Source organism: Simochromis diagramma, unplaced genomic scaffold (assembly GCF_900408965.1).
Source record: "Simochromis diagramma unplaced genomic scaffold, fSimDia1.1 OVJJ01000463.1, whole genome shotgun sequence".
Taxonomy (NCBI): domain Eukaryota; kingdom Metazoa; phylum Chordata; class Actinopteri; order Cichliformes; family Cichlidae; genus Simochromis; species Simochromis diagramma.
In genome coordinates this window covers 5,462,994-5,479,034 of record NW_024386941.1, presented here as the reverse complement: position 1 = coordinate 5,479,034, position 16,041 = coordinate 5,462,994, and the positions used below count along the sequence as shown (strand labels likewise).

Below are 16,041 nucleotides of genomic sequence, written 5' to 3'. Positions count from 1 at the left end.
TGTTGGTGAATAGCTTTGCTGCTGTGCTTTGTACTAACTTTAGAGCCAACTATAACCATGGAGAACTGGGCAGGTTGCAGAGAACTGCAGGAAAGGAGTGCAGTCCATGACCCATGTTGGTGGTTTTAGTGTCTAATGTTTATAGTCAAAAAATAGCAACTGGCAGTGCTACCCTTCAGCCTCCTAGTAGACACACTAGTTCAAAATATGTCTCCTTGCTCCCGAGTTATCACATTCACAAAGTTTTCAGAAAACTTGACCTCTGACCTGTACCTTGAGCTCAAGGACACCGTGATTCGAACTTGTCCAAGATTTAACCTTTGGTATCAATTTGAAAAGCCTAGATGACTTTCTAACTGAGTTAGTGCATTCACAACATTTTCAGAAAATTTGACCTCTGACCTTGAGGTCAAGTTCATTGAGATTCAAACTCATCCAAGATTTTCATTAGCTGCACCTATTGCATCAATTTGATAATCCTATGTCGCCTTGTTCTCGAGTTATTACTTGCAAAATCTTAGGTGTCCACGCTGCCCACGCGCCCGTCCGGCCAGTAGGCTGACTACCATACCCTATCAGCCTTTTATGACTGAGGGGTAAAAACTACTAGATTTAGTTATTTCAGTTTATTTATTTATTTATAATGTGATGTGTCATTACTTACATGTGAAGAGCATAGCAAACTGGCAGCACAGAGAACAAGCTAAATCTCCTGCCTGTGTCTCTGCAGCAGGCAGTTCACCTTGACAAGAATACCATATCCTCAACAGAAGGCATAGAATCATGGGAAGCCAATAACCAGATGTCAACCACAAACACGTTTTTTTTAGCTTTCAGCCAATTATAAAACTAACTTTCAGGGTTTAAGGTCAAAAGATCTGTGGGAAGCTTTCTTTGTCTGATAAGCAAGCATCTGATAAGCAAGTGTGGATTATAGCATTAAGTAAAAATGTTTCAGTATTACTGTGACAGACAAAACAGTTTAAAGAAGAATAGTAACTGAACTGTGGCAAGTATTTAATATCTGCTTCTTAAGATGGATCAATTATTTTTTCTGGTGTGGAATGTCCTCATCTGTCCTCCCACACATTTTACCCTGGCACATGCCACAGCTGAGCTCCATTAATCAGAGCTAATTTTATAAAGACTGAATACCCCGCACTCGATTCTCATGCATTAACCTTGTTGCTGCCCCTTACCACCCCTGAAAGTTGGAACTAGTGTGCACTAGTGTCTGTTCTTCAGAATATGTGAGTGTGTATACGTGTGCGTGTATATTTTAAGCTTTTGTCACTTGTTAGTGTACCTATTCCTGCCATGCTATAAATAACACCAGTCACAGGGAGGGATGGAAGCCAGTGGAGTGCCTTGACAGCAGAGGGCATTGTGGCCTTGTCTTTCTAGGATATGGGGATTAAATTTGCTCTGCAGCTCACTATGGATCTCATATAGTGTGCTATTGCACATTATATAGATTATGTACAGATTTTAACATGCTGTATTACTTATCTATCAAAATATAAAACAACATTCAAACTGTTATTCTTACATACCTCATCATATAGCGTCACTGGTGCTTCCACCTAGGATATGATGTTGCAGAGTCTTTAAGTTTACTCTTATTGTGTTTTGGGACCAAAATGAATTTTTAAAAAATTCAAGTGAAAATGACCTTCCAACAATACAATGCAAAATAAAACACATCCACCTGGAACCAGAGAACAATTGATACTTGATACTTTATAAATAACAAATTTTCTTTCAACTGAAACAGAAAGTGTGAGAGAGGTGAGTTCTTCCCATGCTTCCCTATGCTTTTGACATATGCAAGTCGAAGGGCAGGAAAGGCCTCACTAGGGCCTTACTAAGAAATATAAATGATTGTATATGGAAACACCGATGTTCTTCTGATTACAGTGGTCCTGAACTATAAATAAAAGCTGGTCCTTTTCATGTTTCCTGCCTCATAGCACAGTGTAGTAGAAACAGAGTTTAATTTGGGGGGTTTTCTTACCTTGACCATGGACACCCAGGAAGTGACCACAGAAAATGAGAGGAAGTTTGAAGTGGGAAAGCGCTACACACACTGTGAGAGCTCTGCATCCTGCAGTACTGAAGCTTCTTGTGACCATGGTACCTTCTGATACCTGGAAAAATATAACAATATTACAGCTGAAATTAACTTATGGTACAAAAATCAGTTCAGGACAAACAACAGCTGCAGGATGAAGGTGCCCATAATACACGGGTGCACAGTATTAATATAGGTTTATACTTGTACAATTGTTCTAAGTCAGATAAAATCTATCAGTTTACCTTTAATAAAATGTAGAGTTTGATGAATTAAGACATTCAGAAATATATACATAAAAATAATGTGAAATCTGAAACAAACAAAATGTGCTTTCGAAATGTAAGACCATCAGGAAATGATTAAACATTTCAATCCAGCAGTACCTCTAAGTTACTTGAAAAGACAACAGTAGTACAAGACAATAACAATAATAATCATAATTGATCATAGCAGACACTTCAAATGATAATCTGCAACTTACTTGGCTGTGTAAGATTTATTAATGGTGTTAATAAATACATAATAAAGCTGAGGTTGGGCGGTATATAACCACTATTAAATACTTATTATTACTTGCTCTTAATTAAAAGATGCATACTCATAACTGTGTTTATATCTGCAAAGACACATATTCTATCTTCACTAAGCAATGAAGTGAAGTAAAATGTGGGCAAAGCTCCATCTTCCCACTTTAATAACTCATGGACACTATCTGGCAAGGTATACTAAGTGCTATCATTCATTCTGACATTTAACAACGAGCTCCCAAAGGAAGAATAAAATCAATACCCTAACACTTTTATGCACTCATTTATTCAAATCCTGACACTGAAGAAAAAGATGATTTGGCTCCATTTCATAATTAGACAAAAAAAAAAAAAAAGACTTGCAAATACTAAACAACATGAAGACAATCTTGATCACCATCCATTACAACACATCAGTCTGGTAGAGTATTGCTTAATCCAACATACAAAAACCACAATGGAGAACTGAACATTTAATGTAATTACAACTTGTAATAGTCAGAGTTGTGACTATTATAGGGTTATATATAATTGAAACCTAAACTCCTATACGTTGTAATAATACACATACACAACATATTTGACAAAAGAGAACTTACTCTCACCTAATTGCTAAGTTCTGCAAGGAGTCAGTTTTCAATGCTTCCTGAGAAAGTCAGCAAGAAAAATAAACACAAGTAAACCTGCAGATTTTTTTTTCTTTTTTTCTGAATTTCATATTCTGATGTTCACTAGTGTGTTTTCTGATGTTCACTAGTGTGTTTTCTGGGTTGGAAAAGTCTCATTTCCCTCACAGAAATCCAGAAAAAGAACGAGAACGTTCTTTTTGTCTTCTTGTGCCAGGATTAGAAAAGTTGCAACATATAGTACAGCTAAGGAAGAATTAGCTAGGATTCCCTATGAAAATGAAATTTCTTTCCTCAAATATTTCCTAAGTGCTGTTAAATAGAGCAAGGATTTTTTTTAAACACAGCTTTTCCAAACATCCTAGTTTTATTTTGGATCCTTACATTATTTTACTTTCCAAGCAAAAATAAAATTATTTCACAAAAAACAAGAACTACCAGGGTTAAAATTATTAAACCCACTGATGCTAACAGTCAGTTAGCATCAGCTAACTGACGCTGTTATCAGGCTGTTATCCAAAGCGTGATAACATGCTTTTGATAACAGCCTGCAGTGATTTATTTTTTAGTTTTCAACAAGTCTCACACACATCTCCTGAGCAATCCGCCCATTCTTCCTTGGGAAATCTCTCAAGCTCCTCCAGATTTGATGGTCTGCTGGCATGGAGCTTGGTCTTCAGTTCAACTTACAGATTTTCAATGGGCTTCAAGTCTTTATGGCCAAAGAGCTCTAGCTCTAGCTTCATCGTATCTGACCGAGGGATGCACTTGGTCAGACAATCTGGATGCAGATTCTCCATCCAGATTGTCCTTAGGATACTTCAGTCTAGCTTGCAGGTTTTTTCTTGTGCAGAAGTGGAATTTTTCCTTGCACTGCAACTTCGGAATCCATTCTTGTGTAGGGTTCTTTTGATTGTCTTCTTTTATACCACAATTCCCGACTTGCCTGAGCGATTCACTCATGTGCTGCCAGTTGTACTGGGGTCTTAAGACACATCTCTCACTAGTTTTCTTTCAAACAAGACTAGAGTCTTTGAAATGTTTGCTCTGGCAGGCATGTTCTGCACTGTGTGAATTTCTTGATGATATTTCTCACTATAGTTCTTGACACTTGAAAATGTTGTGATAGCTTTGTTTATCTATCTCTTACTTTGTGAGCATCAACTTTCTTTCCCTTAAGCCTAAACTGATTTCCTCTGTTTTTCGTTTTCTCAAGTGACAGCTCCAATCCATGCTCGAGGTTTGCATCCTGTGTGTAAACTGGAAGATAACACTAAATTTCAACTTACTTAAATTTCAGCATTACAAAGTTTGTGGATAAATGTTCTTTCTTACATGTAAATGTAAGTAGAAAAAACTCATCAGTGGTTTTAAAAAGTCCTCCAAGACATTTTAAATATTGTCGCTGGCTTTCGTTCAATATATCTCCACATTAGAAAGAAGGCCTTATTGGTGCACTAAGATGCTTGATCAGTGTTTTCTTTATAGTTCCTCTGATCCCCACAATTACCAGAAAATGAGTGTGCTGCAAATTTTCAAATAGCTTTTATCACACCACTTACATTATGATATCTATGGCCCACTGATTATGGCATATAATTTCTAACATGGAAAAACGTAGTGACTCATAAACATATCACTATTTTGCTTAAGATTTGAGCAGAAATAGGAAAAATGAATAAATAATACAATAATATGATTTTAGTCCAGAATCGCATTTTTAAAGGAAATAAAATATTTCAAGGCTATAGTTAATTATACTGAGCACACAGTACTATAGCTTCGGTATACCAATGTTCCATAATAACCCTAACTTGTAAGATTAAATAACAGAATATTAACCAAAAGTGAAAAGACAGCTTTTTAGCTGAAGACCCAAAATGAAAAGACAGCAGATATCCTTGAAGACAGTTATGTGGAGACTTAGCTTAAAAAATAATGACAGTTGACAAATACCACACATGTTCCTTTGAACTTAAAACTAACTTTTTAAGTCTCTGAAAAGGAAAGCTTCAATCCAAATAAAAGTCTTCAGTGCTGCAAACAAGAAATGATTAAAAATGCCCACAAGTGCTGCAGTTAGTACTACTTTACACTCGTCCCCAAATACAATAGACACACAACCACATACACACACACTAACAAACACAGTACCTTCACAGTGTCTGCACCTCTGTGTAGCCTTTCAGTTGTATATCCCACAAATGAGTGAAGCTCACCGCCTGAATGACTTTCTTCCCTTCGCCTCATCTGTACACACTCAACTGCCACAGCTCTCTTTCCTTGCACCAGCCAAATAACCTCTGCAAACACAGAGGGAGAGAAACAGATGGGAAAAATGAAAAAAAGAGAAAAAGGAGATCAAAACCAGTGGATGGGAAAAAGAAGAAAAGAAAAAGCGAGACAGATTGCATTGATAATGTAGATTGTCAGGAGCTGCATTCATTGTAAACCAGCATGCACAAAGTAAAAGCTGCAGAGTTACACTAATTTGATTTCAAATTCCCCAAGTGCTGGCGTTTCCTTTTCTATTCAACTTCTCTCCACATTTCAGCTTTTGAGCTTCAAATCACAAGCCTGGCTATGGTGCACTTAAATTACAATGATTGCAGAACCTTATTGAAGCTTGGACAGCGTACCCTATAACCTCTCTTTGTACAAAGTAATTGAAAACATATTAAAGTCACAGTAAGGGGAACAAAAACAGATATGCTTTGTATAACAGTCCCTGTCCTAAATCAAAAGAAGCAAGATAAAAATGGCCGTGAAATAGTGGTAATATATCAGAGCAGCAAAAAATAGTGGAAGAACAAGTGAGACAAACTATTCAGACATCACTGGCTTTTCTCATGTATATTTCTCTTTGTTACTGGCATATATGTCAACCGTTAAATTACTAGACCCAGTAAAATTAGAATAAATTAAAATGATAACAGGCAGTTCACCATTTAGAGGTTTTTCAAATTATGCCAAAATAGTTATCATCACTAATATAAGTACAGAAATCACCACTCTCTTACAATGTAAGCAATACACAGCACAAAATCCATCTCTACATTTCAAAAGCACTTGTCCAACTACCCATTCTGCCTCTGTCTGTTAAACAGCTCAATTAGAGAGGTTAATGTCTCACACAGTATAATACAGCTATTGTTCGGGGTAGTATTGGGAATTTGAGACATATATTAAACTGACAGACAGGCTCCTGTAATTTAACAGACCATTTTGGCAGTGTTTGTAATTCTGATCTATTACTTTAGGGTTCACGTCATGATCAGTGAGGTGATGACATTAATTTGTCAACCCTCTGTAACCACGCCATTGCCTTTTTCAACACTGTGGTAAGAACAGAGGTCACCTGGATAATAGAAACACTCCAGGTTTTAAGAATTTTGGAACTTTCTCAAAAACATAAGCTGATGCACGGACTTGAATCCAGGTCTGGAGGCTGAAGGTCAGTCTCCCTGCTGACTGCAAGCTGCTGTCCAATAGGTACATTAGTCATAGCCTCCATCACCAGTAAATGAAAAAAAAAAAATCTCCAACACCATGAAGGGGCATTTCAACTGAAATTTAAGGTACATTCAGTGTACATTCATGAGTGAATAAATAATTGTTACTTTTTGTTTTCATGCTGTCAAATTATTGTACTTAGTTGGGGTATTTGCCTATGATGCACAAATACAGAAACTATATTATCAGGCACTTTATTAGGTGCACTTGTTCAAATGTTTGTCAACACAAATATTTTGTGAGCCAATTACATGTCTGCAACTCAGTGTAGTCATGTAGACACGGTCAAAATGACCGGATTATATCACACAATCATCTCTAATGTTAACAGAGAACGGTCCGAAAAAGAAAAACCATCCAGTGAATGGCAGCTCCTCTGGATGTTGGATGGATCTCTGGATTGTTGATGCAGGGGTTCACAGAAGTATAGCCAGACTGTTTCAAGGTGACAGGGAGGTACCAGAAACTTAAGCAACCACTTGCTACAACAAATGTAGAACATCTCTGAACACACAACTTGTCAAACCTTAAAGCTGATGGCTTACAGGAGTGGCTACAATTCACACAGATTCACCAAAACTGGACAACAGACGATTGGAAAAAAGCTGATGAGTATTTTTAAAGGCTGTAACATTTATATGGTAGGTACTACTTTCACTGTACTCAAATTGCCTCTACAGTTACCAGGGCTCAGTCTAATAGAGCACCTTTGGGATGTGGTGGCATCACAATTATGTAGATGACAAATATGCAGTAATTGTGTAATGCTATCATTTCAACAAGGACCAAAACCTCCGAGCAATGTTTCCACCACTTTGTTGAATCCATCCAATGAAGAGTTAAGACAATTCTGTTGTTTTTTCAAGTCTATTTTAACCCGGTTTAAATGTAAGTTTCCTTGCACTTAGCTGGAGAAATACTATAAAAATGTAGCTAAAAAAAAAAACTAACTGAAAAAGCTTGCATTGACCTATCCATTAATTAATTCAACAGGTTCGACATTGCAACAGTCATAATGTTATTATGCTTTGCAATGTGGGTAAAAAAGGGGGGAAAAGATTCCTTTGTTTCTGGAGCTAAGAGTAGCCAATAACATTGGCTAACTTCTTGGGTAATGCTAGCTTAAAACAACATGGCTCAGCCTGTCCGGTCAAATCCCTTAGCCCAGGGGTCTGCAACCTTTAACACCCAAAGAGCCATTTGGACCCAGTTTTCACGCAAAAGAAAACACTGGGAGCCCCAAATATTTTTTGACGTCTAAAATGAAGATAACACTAAAAAAAAAAAAAAAAAAAAGAGAGAGAGAGAAATAAAGACAGCGAGGGAAAAATTCACATCAAAGACATTTGACTAACTAAAGTGTGTTGCTTATTAAATCCATGAAGTGCTAATGAGAAAATTACATTTTATTTATGTAATTAACACATTTTGAACTGTGTTCAAATATAACACAAGGAAAGACACCCAGCTGAACTAAAATGATCCATGTAGCAAACAAAAACTGTTGTGAGCCGCCCCCTTTATATCGCCTTTGGGCTTTTGGAGCCTTGACCTGACTTTTAAAAAGTAATTGGAAAAGAAGCTCTATGCTGCTAAAAAATGAAAATTAGATATTTGCAAAATTCTGCCTAAATATGTATTTTACCTGGTTAATGTGTGTGGCGGGGCGTGGTCTGCAGCTCCGCTGCATGGGAGTCGGACGCACCTGAGCGGCACCCGCAATCACGCCTCGCCGCCTTAAAGTCTGTGCTCTCTCTGCTGTTGTGTTGTCGGGCTGTGAGCTGAAAAACTATAGCCGGCTGTATGCGTGCAGCAACCCTGTATGAAAAGTGGTCAATAAAGAGATGCTGAAAAGCAGCGGGTCTGCCGTGGTATGTTTTCAATGGAACTTCTGCTCCTGAACCTCTGCGCACAGCGTCTGCAAATCGGGGCTGTACGAAGTCACTTTCACCTTTACGCAGGACTGTAAGCTGTCATCTATGAGGCGTGAGCGGTGTTTGTTTTTAACATAGTTCCCGGTGGAGAACAGCTGCTGACATAATGTGGATCCGAAGATCCATAATTGGCCTATCTGGGGTTGAAAGTCTCGATAAATGCACCCCCAAGACAGTGTTTCGGCGGGTATACCGGCTTCCGCGAGTGTGACGCTTATTTTGAGCGATGAAAAATAAAAAAAAAATACAATTTTATTTTTATATTTCAATATCAAAGGATGCAATGTTATCGTAAAATTAATTAACTAAACATTTGTCATACCATCATCACCCCCCCCCCCCCCAACAAATGCCAAATTATTCCCCAAAATAGAACCAGGGGGAATTAAGATGTGGCTGAACTAATTTGTTCTGAGGAGAGTTGTCAGTGACTACTTGTTTAATTCTGATTATTAGAATATGAATTGCTATAGAAATTCTCTGGATTGTTTTCTGTTTGTAAGCAGCATTGTGTTACTATATATATATATATATACATACATACATACATACATACATACATACATATAATATTACATTTAAACCAGAAAGTGGCAGGGCTGTGTAATATAACTGCTTTTAAACAAATGTGTTTAGTTTGTTTACTTTATATAAATCCAAATATTAATTTTGAACTATAAGATATATGTTTCTCATGATGCAGTATAAAGTGGTGATGGTGGCGTTGACCATCTGATGGTCATTCACTCACAAATGAACCAAGATGAAATAATCAACAGAGGAAACAGCAATCTTTATGATTTATTCAATTAAAAAATAAAATAAAAGCGAGTCTTTTTAACAGCAGTAAACAGATTACAGACACAGACATATACAAAAAATACATTCATTTTTATGTCAGCTTTGCTCCGTACAGTTGTCCCAAGTAACCAATAGGTAAACTACTGTGGTGTTTCTGTGCTAATGAAGGTTGACTTATCCACATAGTCCTTCAGTTTGTTTGCAGGCAAGTGTCACAACAACCTTGGTTCTAGTGCAGAGACAAGCGTCTCCTGAACATACCACGGATGATTAAAAACACTGTTGGAGCTGCAACCACAGCAAGAGCAGTGCAGAACTGTGGGAAATAAAAGGAACAGGAACACAAAATTCAGATTGAAGCAGTATTAATATTAATTTGATAGAGAAATATTATACTACACCACATTACCTAATAGATTTAGATTTTAATATTTTCAAGTTTTAAAATTTGATGACTTCTTATCAGTGTGAATGTCATTATATTGTATAATGATAGAAACATGTTACAGGCTACACAAAGAATGATAATTTAAAGACACTGAGTACTTCAGTTATGACATATTGTGTTTGAACCTAATTTTGGGTTGTTAAATCTTATGTTGGTCACTGATTTGTTGTAGATATGGATATTACACTTACCTTAATAGCAGCGCTATAGTGCTTTTGAAATGTCTGTACGTATACACTGAAGAGGGCAAGGCTGCAAGGAAAGAATGAGTCTGCATCTTCCGAGTCTCTGCATCTTTTGGAAAGAAATATAGATTTTTTTTGTTGCATATACGTACGTGCAGTAAGCTGCATTTTTAATACAGACAGTATTCAAACAAACCTTTTGTACAGGGCATTTAGAAGCAATTCCTTGTCTGCCAGGTATAACTCTGAGATGCCAAGTTTAATCAGTATAGACAGTGGCAGCTTGTAACCTTCTTCACCAAGGACACCTAAATTGTACCATCCCTGTAGAAAACGACAGGTATGACTTACTAAAACATAAACAAACGCACACAATATATACAAAAACATAGCAAAGGTGTAATATAAAAGGAGGTAAACCTGGGGATTGTTCCTTAGTGCTGCCAGTGTGTACATCTGTGCTGCAGAAAACAAGTTTTTCTGCCTGTTACCATGCCTCTCGTAAAACAAGTCGCCCATCCTAATAAAAGCTGGGGCGAAAACAGATTTCGAGATCAAATCAGGTATAGTAAGTGCACAAGTCTGCAACTGTTTTGTTGCATTTAAAGTTAGTAATTTACCATAAGTGTTAGGATTTTGACTTTGGATCGTAATGTTGTAATATCTCCACATACAGTCTGATGCATAAACAGGATCCAGAAAACCTCCCTATTGACATAAAAGTAGTAAATAAAGAGGGAGAGCTGAAGTAAGCAGGAAAGTGACAATAACATTTAGGCTAATAGAGGCACATTTCAGATTTACATTTCTGTTACTTACCGAATTTTGTTCACACAGGTACGCCACATTAAACTGTGCAACTGCATATCCTGCTTCAGCAGCCATCATGTAATATAATAGTGATGTGAACCTGTAGTGAAGTCAGAAGATGAAATAGCTGTAATTGCATTCTAGTGATCTGATCAGGATTTTGGCAACTGTGACTAGAGAAAGACTTTACACGTCGTTCTTGAGATAGGCATCCAAAGCTTTGTGTAAGATGCTGCCCAAGTATCCGTTGTGCTCCGCTGCCCACTTTACCCACCTGCAGTCAGTTAAGAATACATTCTGGTTAGGGGACAAATAGAAATGCATGTGAATTAAAATAAATAAAAAAGTAAGTTGCTGACAAAACAGCGTCCGATGGATGTCTGTTGACAAAGCCAGGCATCCCAGTGGTCCAAATGTCAGCAATCAGAATCCCTCCCCTGAGATTTCCTCTCTCTGCAGACTTCAGATAGTACTTATAGGCTATATGCTGTAGGACAGATAAATTAGTTATATTATAAGATATATTCATTATTACCACTTACAGGACCCATGACATATATGTTACAGTGGATGATGATGCTACAGTTGAGCTTACCTGGTTGGCAGGTTTTCCTGGATAAAGGCCCTGTGAGTAAATCACACCAAGATTGAAAGCTGCTTCTGGACACATGAGGAGATCGGCCTGTTCCCATAGCTGTATGGCCTGTTTGTAGTCCTTCTCAAAGTGCTCATAGTACCAAGCCAAGGCATTTATTGCAGGAACATGACCCTGTAGGACCGATTATTTTGAGAACCAGAATGAGATGCAAACTTAAAGTGGACTCCAGATGTTACAGCATAGATAACATATACATCATAAAGAAGTTATTAACATTTAGCCACCTTATCCATTGCTTTCTTTAGGAATGTGACAGCTTTTGGAATGTTCTTTTCCACTCCATGTCCCTACAGAGAGAAACATTCATATATTACAAGTAGATGTGACTAAATGTTAACACAGGTGGAAGGAAAATGCTTTAGATTAAGATATTTGTCAATGTTGTTCCATATTGCATATCAAACACAAATCTGACCTGCAGAAGTACTATCCCATAGTCATACATTGACACTGGATCCTCCCACTGGACAGCTCCCCTTTCATAGTGTCTCACAGCCTTCAGGATGTTTGGAGTCACTCCTTGCTGGCCCCAGAATAGCATGCGGGCAATAGCTTGCTGTAAGAAAATTTTCAAAGTATTACTAAAATCTAAATGTTGAAATCCCCCCAGGAGTCCAGTTTTTAAAAAAGTGATGCAGATCAACACCAGCAGAGTTTCCTTTGCCCATGCTCCACCTCTGTAGCCTCTGTAGTTCTTGCTAATGAACATCAGTGATTTTACTTCTGCTTTTGTCTTTGTGGAAGAACAATTATACCAACAGTTATATCAGCAGTTAGTCTTGTGACAAACCTGTTAACTCAGTCTTTGGCTTGATGAAATGTGAGAAGCATACTTGAAACAAAAGGGCAACAACAAAGTCAGTAGACTACCTCAGCCTCAGTTGCTCCCCTCCGGGCCTGATGTTTGAGCCATTGAAAGATGTGGTGGTTTTCATTGGTCTGGATATTCAACATCTTTTCATCGTTCACAAAAATAGCCTCAACTGTTGTCTAAAAAGGAGAAAAAAAAAGAGGAGACAAATGCTAAGGTTCGAAAATAAATTTGCTTTAAATTAAATGTTAACTAATTTTGATCACTGTAATAATGCCGCTTTCATTATACTGCTGCTTTATTATGAACTGAAGAAACAAAGATACATTTATTGAGGACAGAAATCGAAAAACTGTAGCCATGATAAAAAGTAATCTAAATGTATTGGTAAAGCAGGTCATACATTGTATAAAAAAATTATTTATATAGAAAAAAACAATGGTTTCCAAACCTGCTGTGGTGAGGGATTGTGACGGTCTATAGTTGTCTGTTGAGCAATGTTAGCGAAATAGGCATAGGCCAGATCATGATCCTTGGGCTGACCATGCAGTCCAAGGTGGTGCAGGTGCCCAAGATGCAGCAATGCCAATCGATCACCCTTTTGGGCACCCAGCAGGCCAAGGAGCCAAGCCTGCATCATACATTTAAACATGTGAGAATATATTGAAAAAAAGCTTTTAAAAAACAAATAACTAATTAAACTATAAATGACCTGATAAAACAGACCTTAAAAGGCTCTTTCTGGACTCCTAGGCCAGTACTGTAGAGCACAGATGACATGTGCAGAGCTCGGGTATCAGCTAGACAGCCAGCTTGGAGAAGCAATGATAATACTTTGCTGACCACTTCCGTGCTTCTCGCTTTGCCCAGCTTATGGAGTGATAAGGAGTATAGTGCTCTGCCCAAATCATGCAGGCTAACTGCTCTTCCTTCTGCAAGGAACAAATTGAACTTTAATGTGTTTAATGACATGCAGAATCCAAAACAGCAGCTATTACAACTGCAGAAAAGCATCATTAATTCAGACCGCATTATATTTTAAAATGCCCTGGCAATTGAAAATATTATACTTCATCTCTCACCATGTTTTAAAACTAATAATTTGGCCAGTTTAGCGGCATGTCTTCTGCGAGAAGCAGCTGCTTCCCACGATGCACACTGTGGATTTGATGTTTGTCTGTGTTTTACCACCCACTTATGGAAAGCATGAGAGCAAGTTTCTGAAGAAAAGCAGCACAAACACATTACTCACAGTGTCATTATTTGAAAAGTTATTTTTTTGCACCATCTAGTGTAAGTAAACCCTACTGCTGGTATTACCGGCTTCTGTCCTCTGCTGGATCTTGATTGAATGGCCACTGATCTTGACATTCATGTCAAAGCTAAATTCTTCACAAGTCTGCAGCCACCTGGTGAGATTTAAATTCTGTATAACATCTGGAACATAAAACTCAGACTGAAAAAGAAAGATATAATCAGACTTGAACACAGTGAACAGTTGAGTTGGATGTAGCTACAAGTATTAAGTAAGTACAGTATTACTAGAAGTACCATAATGTCAGACACAATTCGGTTCCGGTGGTATATCACTGGTCCAAAATAGCCTTTCACTCCTGGTATATACTTCCCTCCTCCAATCACAAAATATCCCTCTGTGTCATCAAACATGATAATAAAGCTAAACCTGTAAAGCATGTTATACAGCAGAAGAGCACATAGTGTTATAGTACACCTCAAATACATTTTCTTCCTCTGGGTAATAACTGAATCATGATGTCACATTAGAAATAGACTTACATATATTCAGAAGTTTTAACTGTTCTCTGGTTGTTATCCAAGCATACCATATTGACAGCCACCTGAGATGCAATGACAATGAGCATGTTTTTTTCATTATGATGATGATGTGCATGATAAACGGTATGCTGTGTCAACAAAAGACTACTTACTGTTCTACCTTGCACCATCACAATAAGATTGCACCACACATTTAAAGGGACCTTGAATGAAGAGAGAAATGCAGAGGATTCCTGAGACTCTCCATTCATCTGGATGTGTAGGTGACCTGTGTTTAATGTGAATGAAGATGAGCCTTATGTAAGTCAAGATAATGCGATAAATAGAATATGTAAGAAAAATTAACTATACCTGACTTTGTGAAGAGTATTGCTGGTGTGATATAACTATTTTGGGAATTTATATGATGAAACACGCCACACAAGGCTTCCTGGCAGTGTCTGGTTACAAATATCCAGATGGAAAGCGTACACCTAGAAACCCCCCCATAAAAAAGACTTGTTTAAATGACCTTAAATGGTAACTTCAATGACAGAATGGAAAACTAGCAGATATACTGTAAACAGTCTATCATACCATGGGAAAGAGATGGCTTTAACACGTAAATACTCCAGAACCTCATTCCTGTGGGGATTCAGTGTCTTTGTGATACCAAAGCTTTCTCCAGTTGAAGCATAGATTGAAGACAGCAAATGAAGCTTTTCTAAATGAAATTTGGAAGCCTACAATTTAGCATCGTTATTGCAAAGTTTAAAAAAACGAGGACTGTGTCAGTTTTTTCATCTTTCTCTGAAATCTTTAAGATTCACAGAATATTGCTGTCAAATATGGTGAGAGATTTTTTTTTTCATAGCTTCACTTTAACTTCATATAGAGTTAACTTTTACTCGTACTTCTCCAACCTCACCTTGTTCCAAGGCACACTGTTTCTGGATAAACTGTTTAGTTAGCTGGAGCATTTGTGTGCCCCAGGCAATACAGAGCTGATGTTGTTTGACACGTCGACTTAAGTAGGGCTTAGGTTTCAAATTTGCCACATGTTGAGCTCTGACAGACTTCTCAGTATCATCATATCCAGTGTGTCTGACTGAGGCTCGAAGGATACAACTCAGCACCCACTGAGAGTCTGGAACAATCCCATCAGGTTGATACACCAACCAGTCTGGCAGATTCAGCTTCACAGTCCTTATTTTATTGACACCTGGGACACAGCTCCACTGTCTTAGCAGAAATGTGCTTATGGTGCCAGTTTCAAAGGATACAACACAGTCCAGCTGTACTGTAGCAAGTTCATCACAAGAGTAGAGTACTTGCAAAAGATGGTCTGGCAAAGCCTCCTCTGGAGGATTCAGGATTTTCACCTCATCTAAACCCCAAACAACCTGTATGTGACAGAAGACAAGCATACATTTTCCTGAGAAGACTACATTAGAAGGAACCAGTGTATTAGTGAATTATTGATGAAGGCAAACCTTCTCCTACCTGCATCGTGAGGCAAAGCTGATAGATATATTTGTACAGTGTATGAAAATCCATTGCCCAAGCAATAATCTTGCTGCAGTGAAACAGAAGCATCAAGACCCGGATCTTATCCTGCTCTAACTCAGCTACTCTCCTAGGTAAATATTTGACAGCACAAAGCTCCACCCACTTACTATATACACCTCCGTGGAGCTCTCTGGATTTGGTTGCATTTCACTGCTGATAATATAACAAAAGGTAACCCAGTATCTTTCACCGTTTCCTGAATCTACATTTCACAACCTACATTTGAATTCTTTGTGCTGGTGCGAACTTTAGAGTCAAATCTAAAAATTCAAAAAGAATCTACAGCAGGAAATCAAAGTGCTGTGTATT

At 37.8% G+C, this 16,041-nt stretch overlaps 1 protein-coding gene and 1 long non-coding RNA gene across 3 annotated transcripts in view; both read right to left on the bottom strand.

The window, feature by feature from the left end:
* LOC120737134 overlaps positions 1–8,438 on the bottom strand; it is a 29,781-nt gene extending 21,343 nt beyond the window's left edge. For both annotated transcript variants that reach the window (XR_005696679.1, XR_005696678.1), the window contains exons 1-3: positions 8,386–8,438; positions 5,382–5,530; positions 2,015–2,147 (exon numbers count right to left, since the gene is read on the bottom strand). This is a non-coding gene — a long non-coding RNA (uncharacterized LOC120737134). The remainder of the gene's footprint in view (positions 1–2,014; positions 2,148–5,381; positions 5,531–8,385) is intronic.
* Positions 8,439–9,457: 1,019 nt separating this feature from the next.
* On the bottom strand, positions 9,458–16,013 carry LOC120737061 (protein sel-1 homolog 3). Its single transcript, XM_040037507.1, has 23 exons — positions 15,667–16,013; positions 15,092–15,566; positions 14,761–14,887; positions 14,536–14,657; positions 14,337–14,452; positions 14,185–14,246; positions 13,939–14,071; positions 13,708–13,843; positions 13,470–13,607; positions 13,114–13,319; positions 12,839–13,018; positions 12,447–12,566; positions 11,992–12,132; positions 11,801–11,863; positions 11,514–11,687; positions 11,278–11,405; positions 11,109–11,192; positions 10,928–11,018; positions 10,729–10,816; positions 10,529–10,638; positions 10,305–10,432; positions 10,115–10,217; positions 9,458–9,791 (listed from the first exon to the last, which is right to left on the bottom strand). Exons 1-23 carry the CDS (start codon positions 15,757–15,759, stop codon positions 9,705–9,707), a joined length of 3,105 nt encoding a protein of 1,034 aa, XP_039893441.1. The 5' UTR covers positions 15,760–16,013; the 3' UTR covers positions 9,458–9,704.
* Between the last annotated feature and the right edge of the window lie 28 nt (positions 16,014–16,041).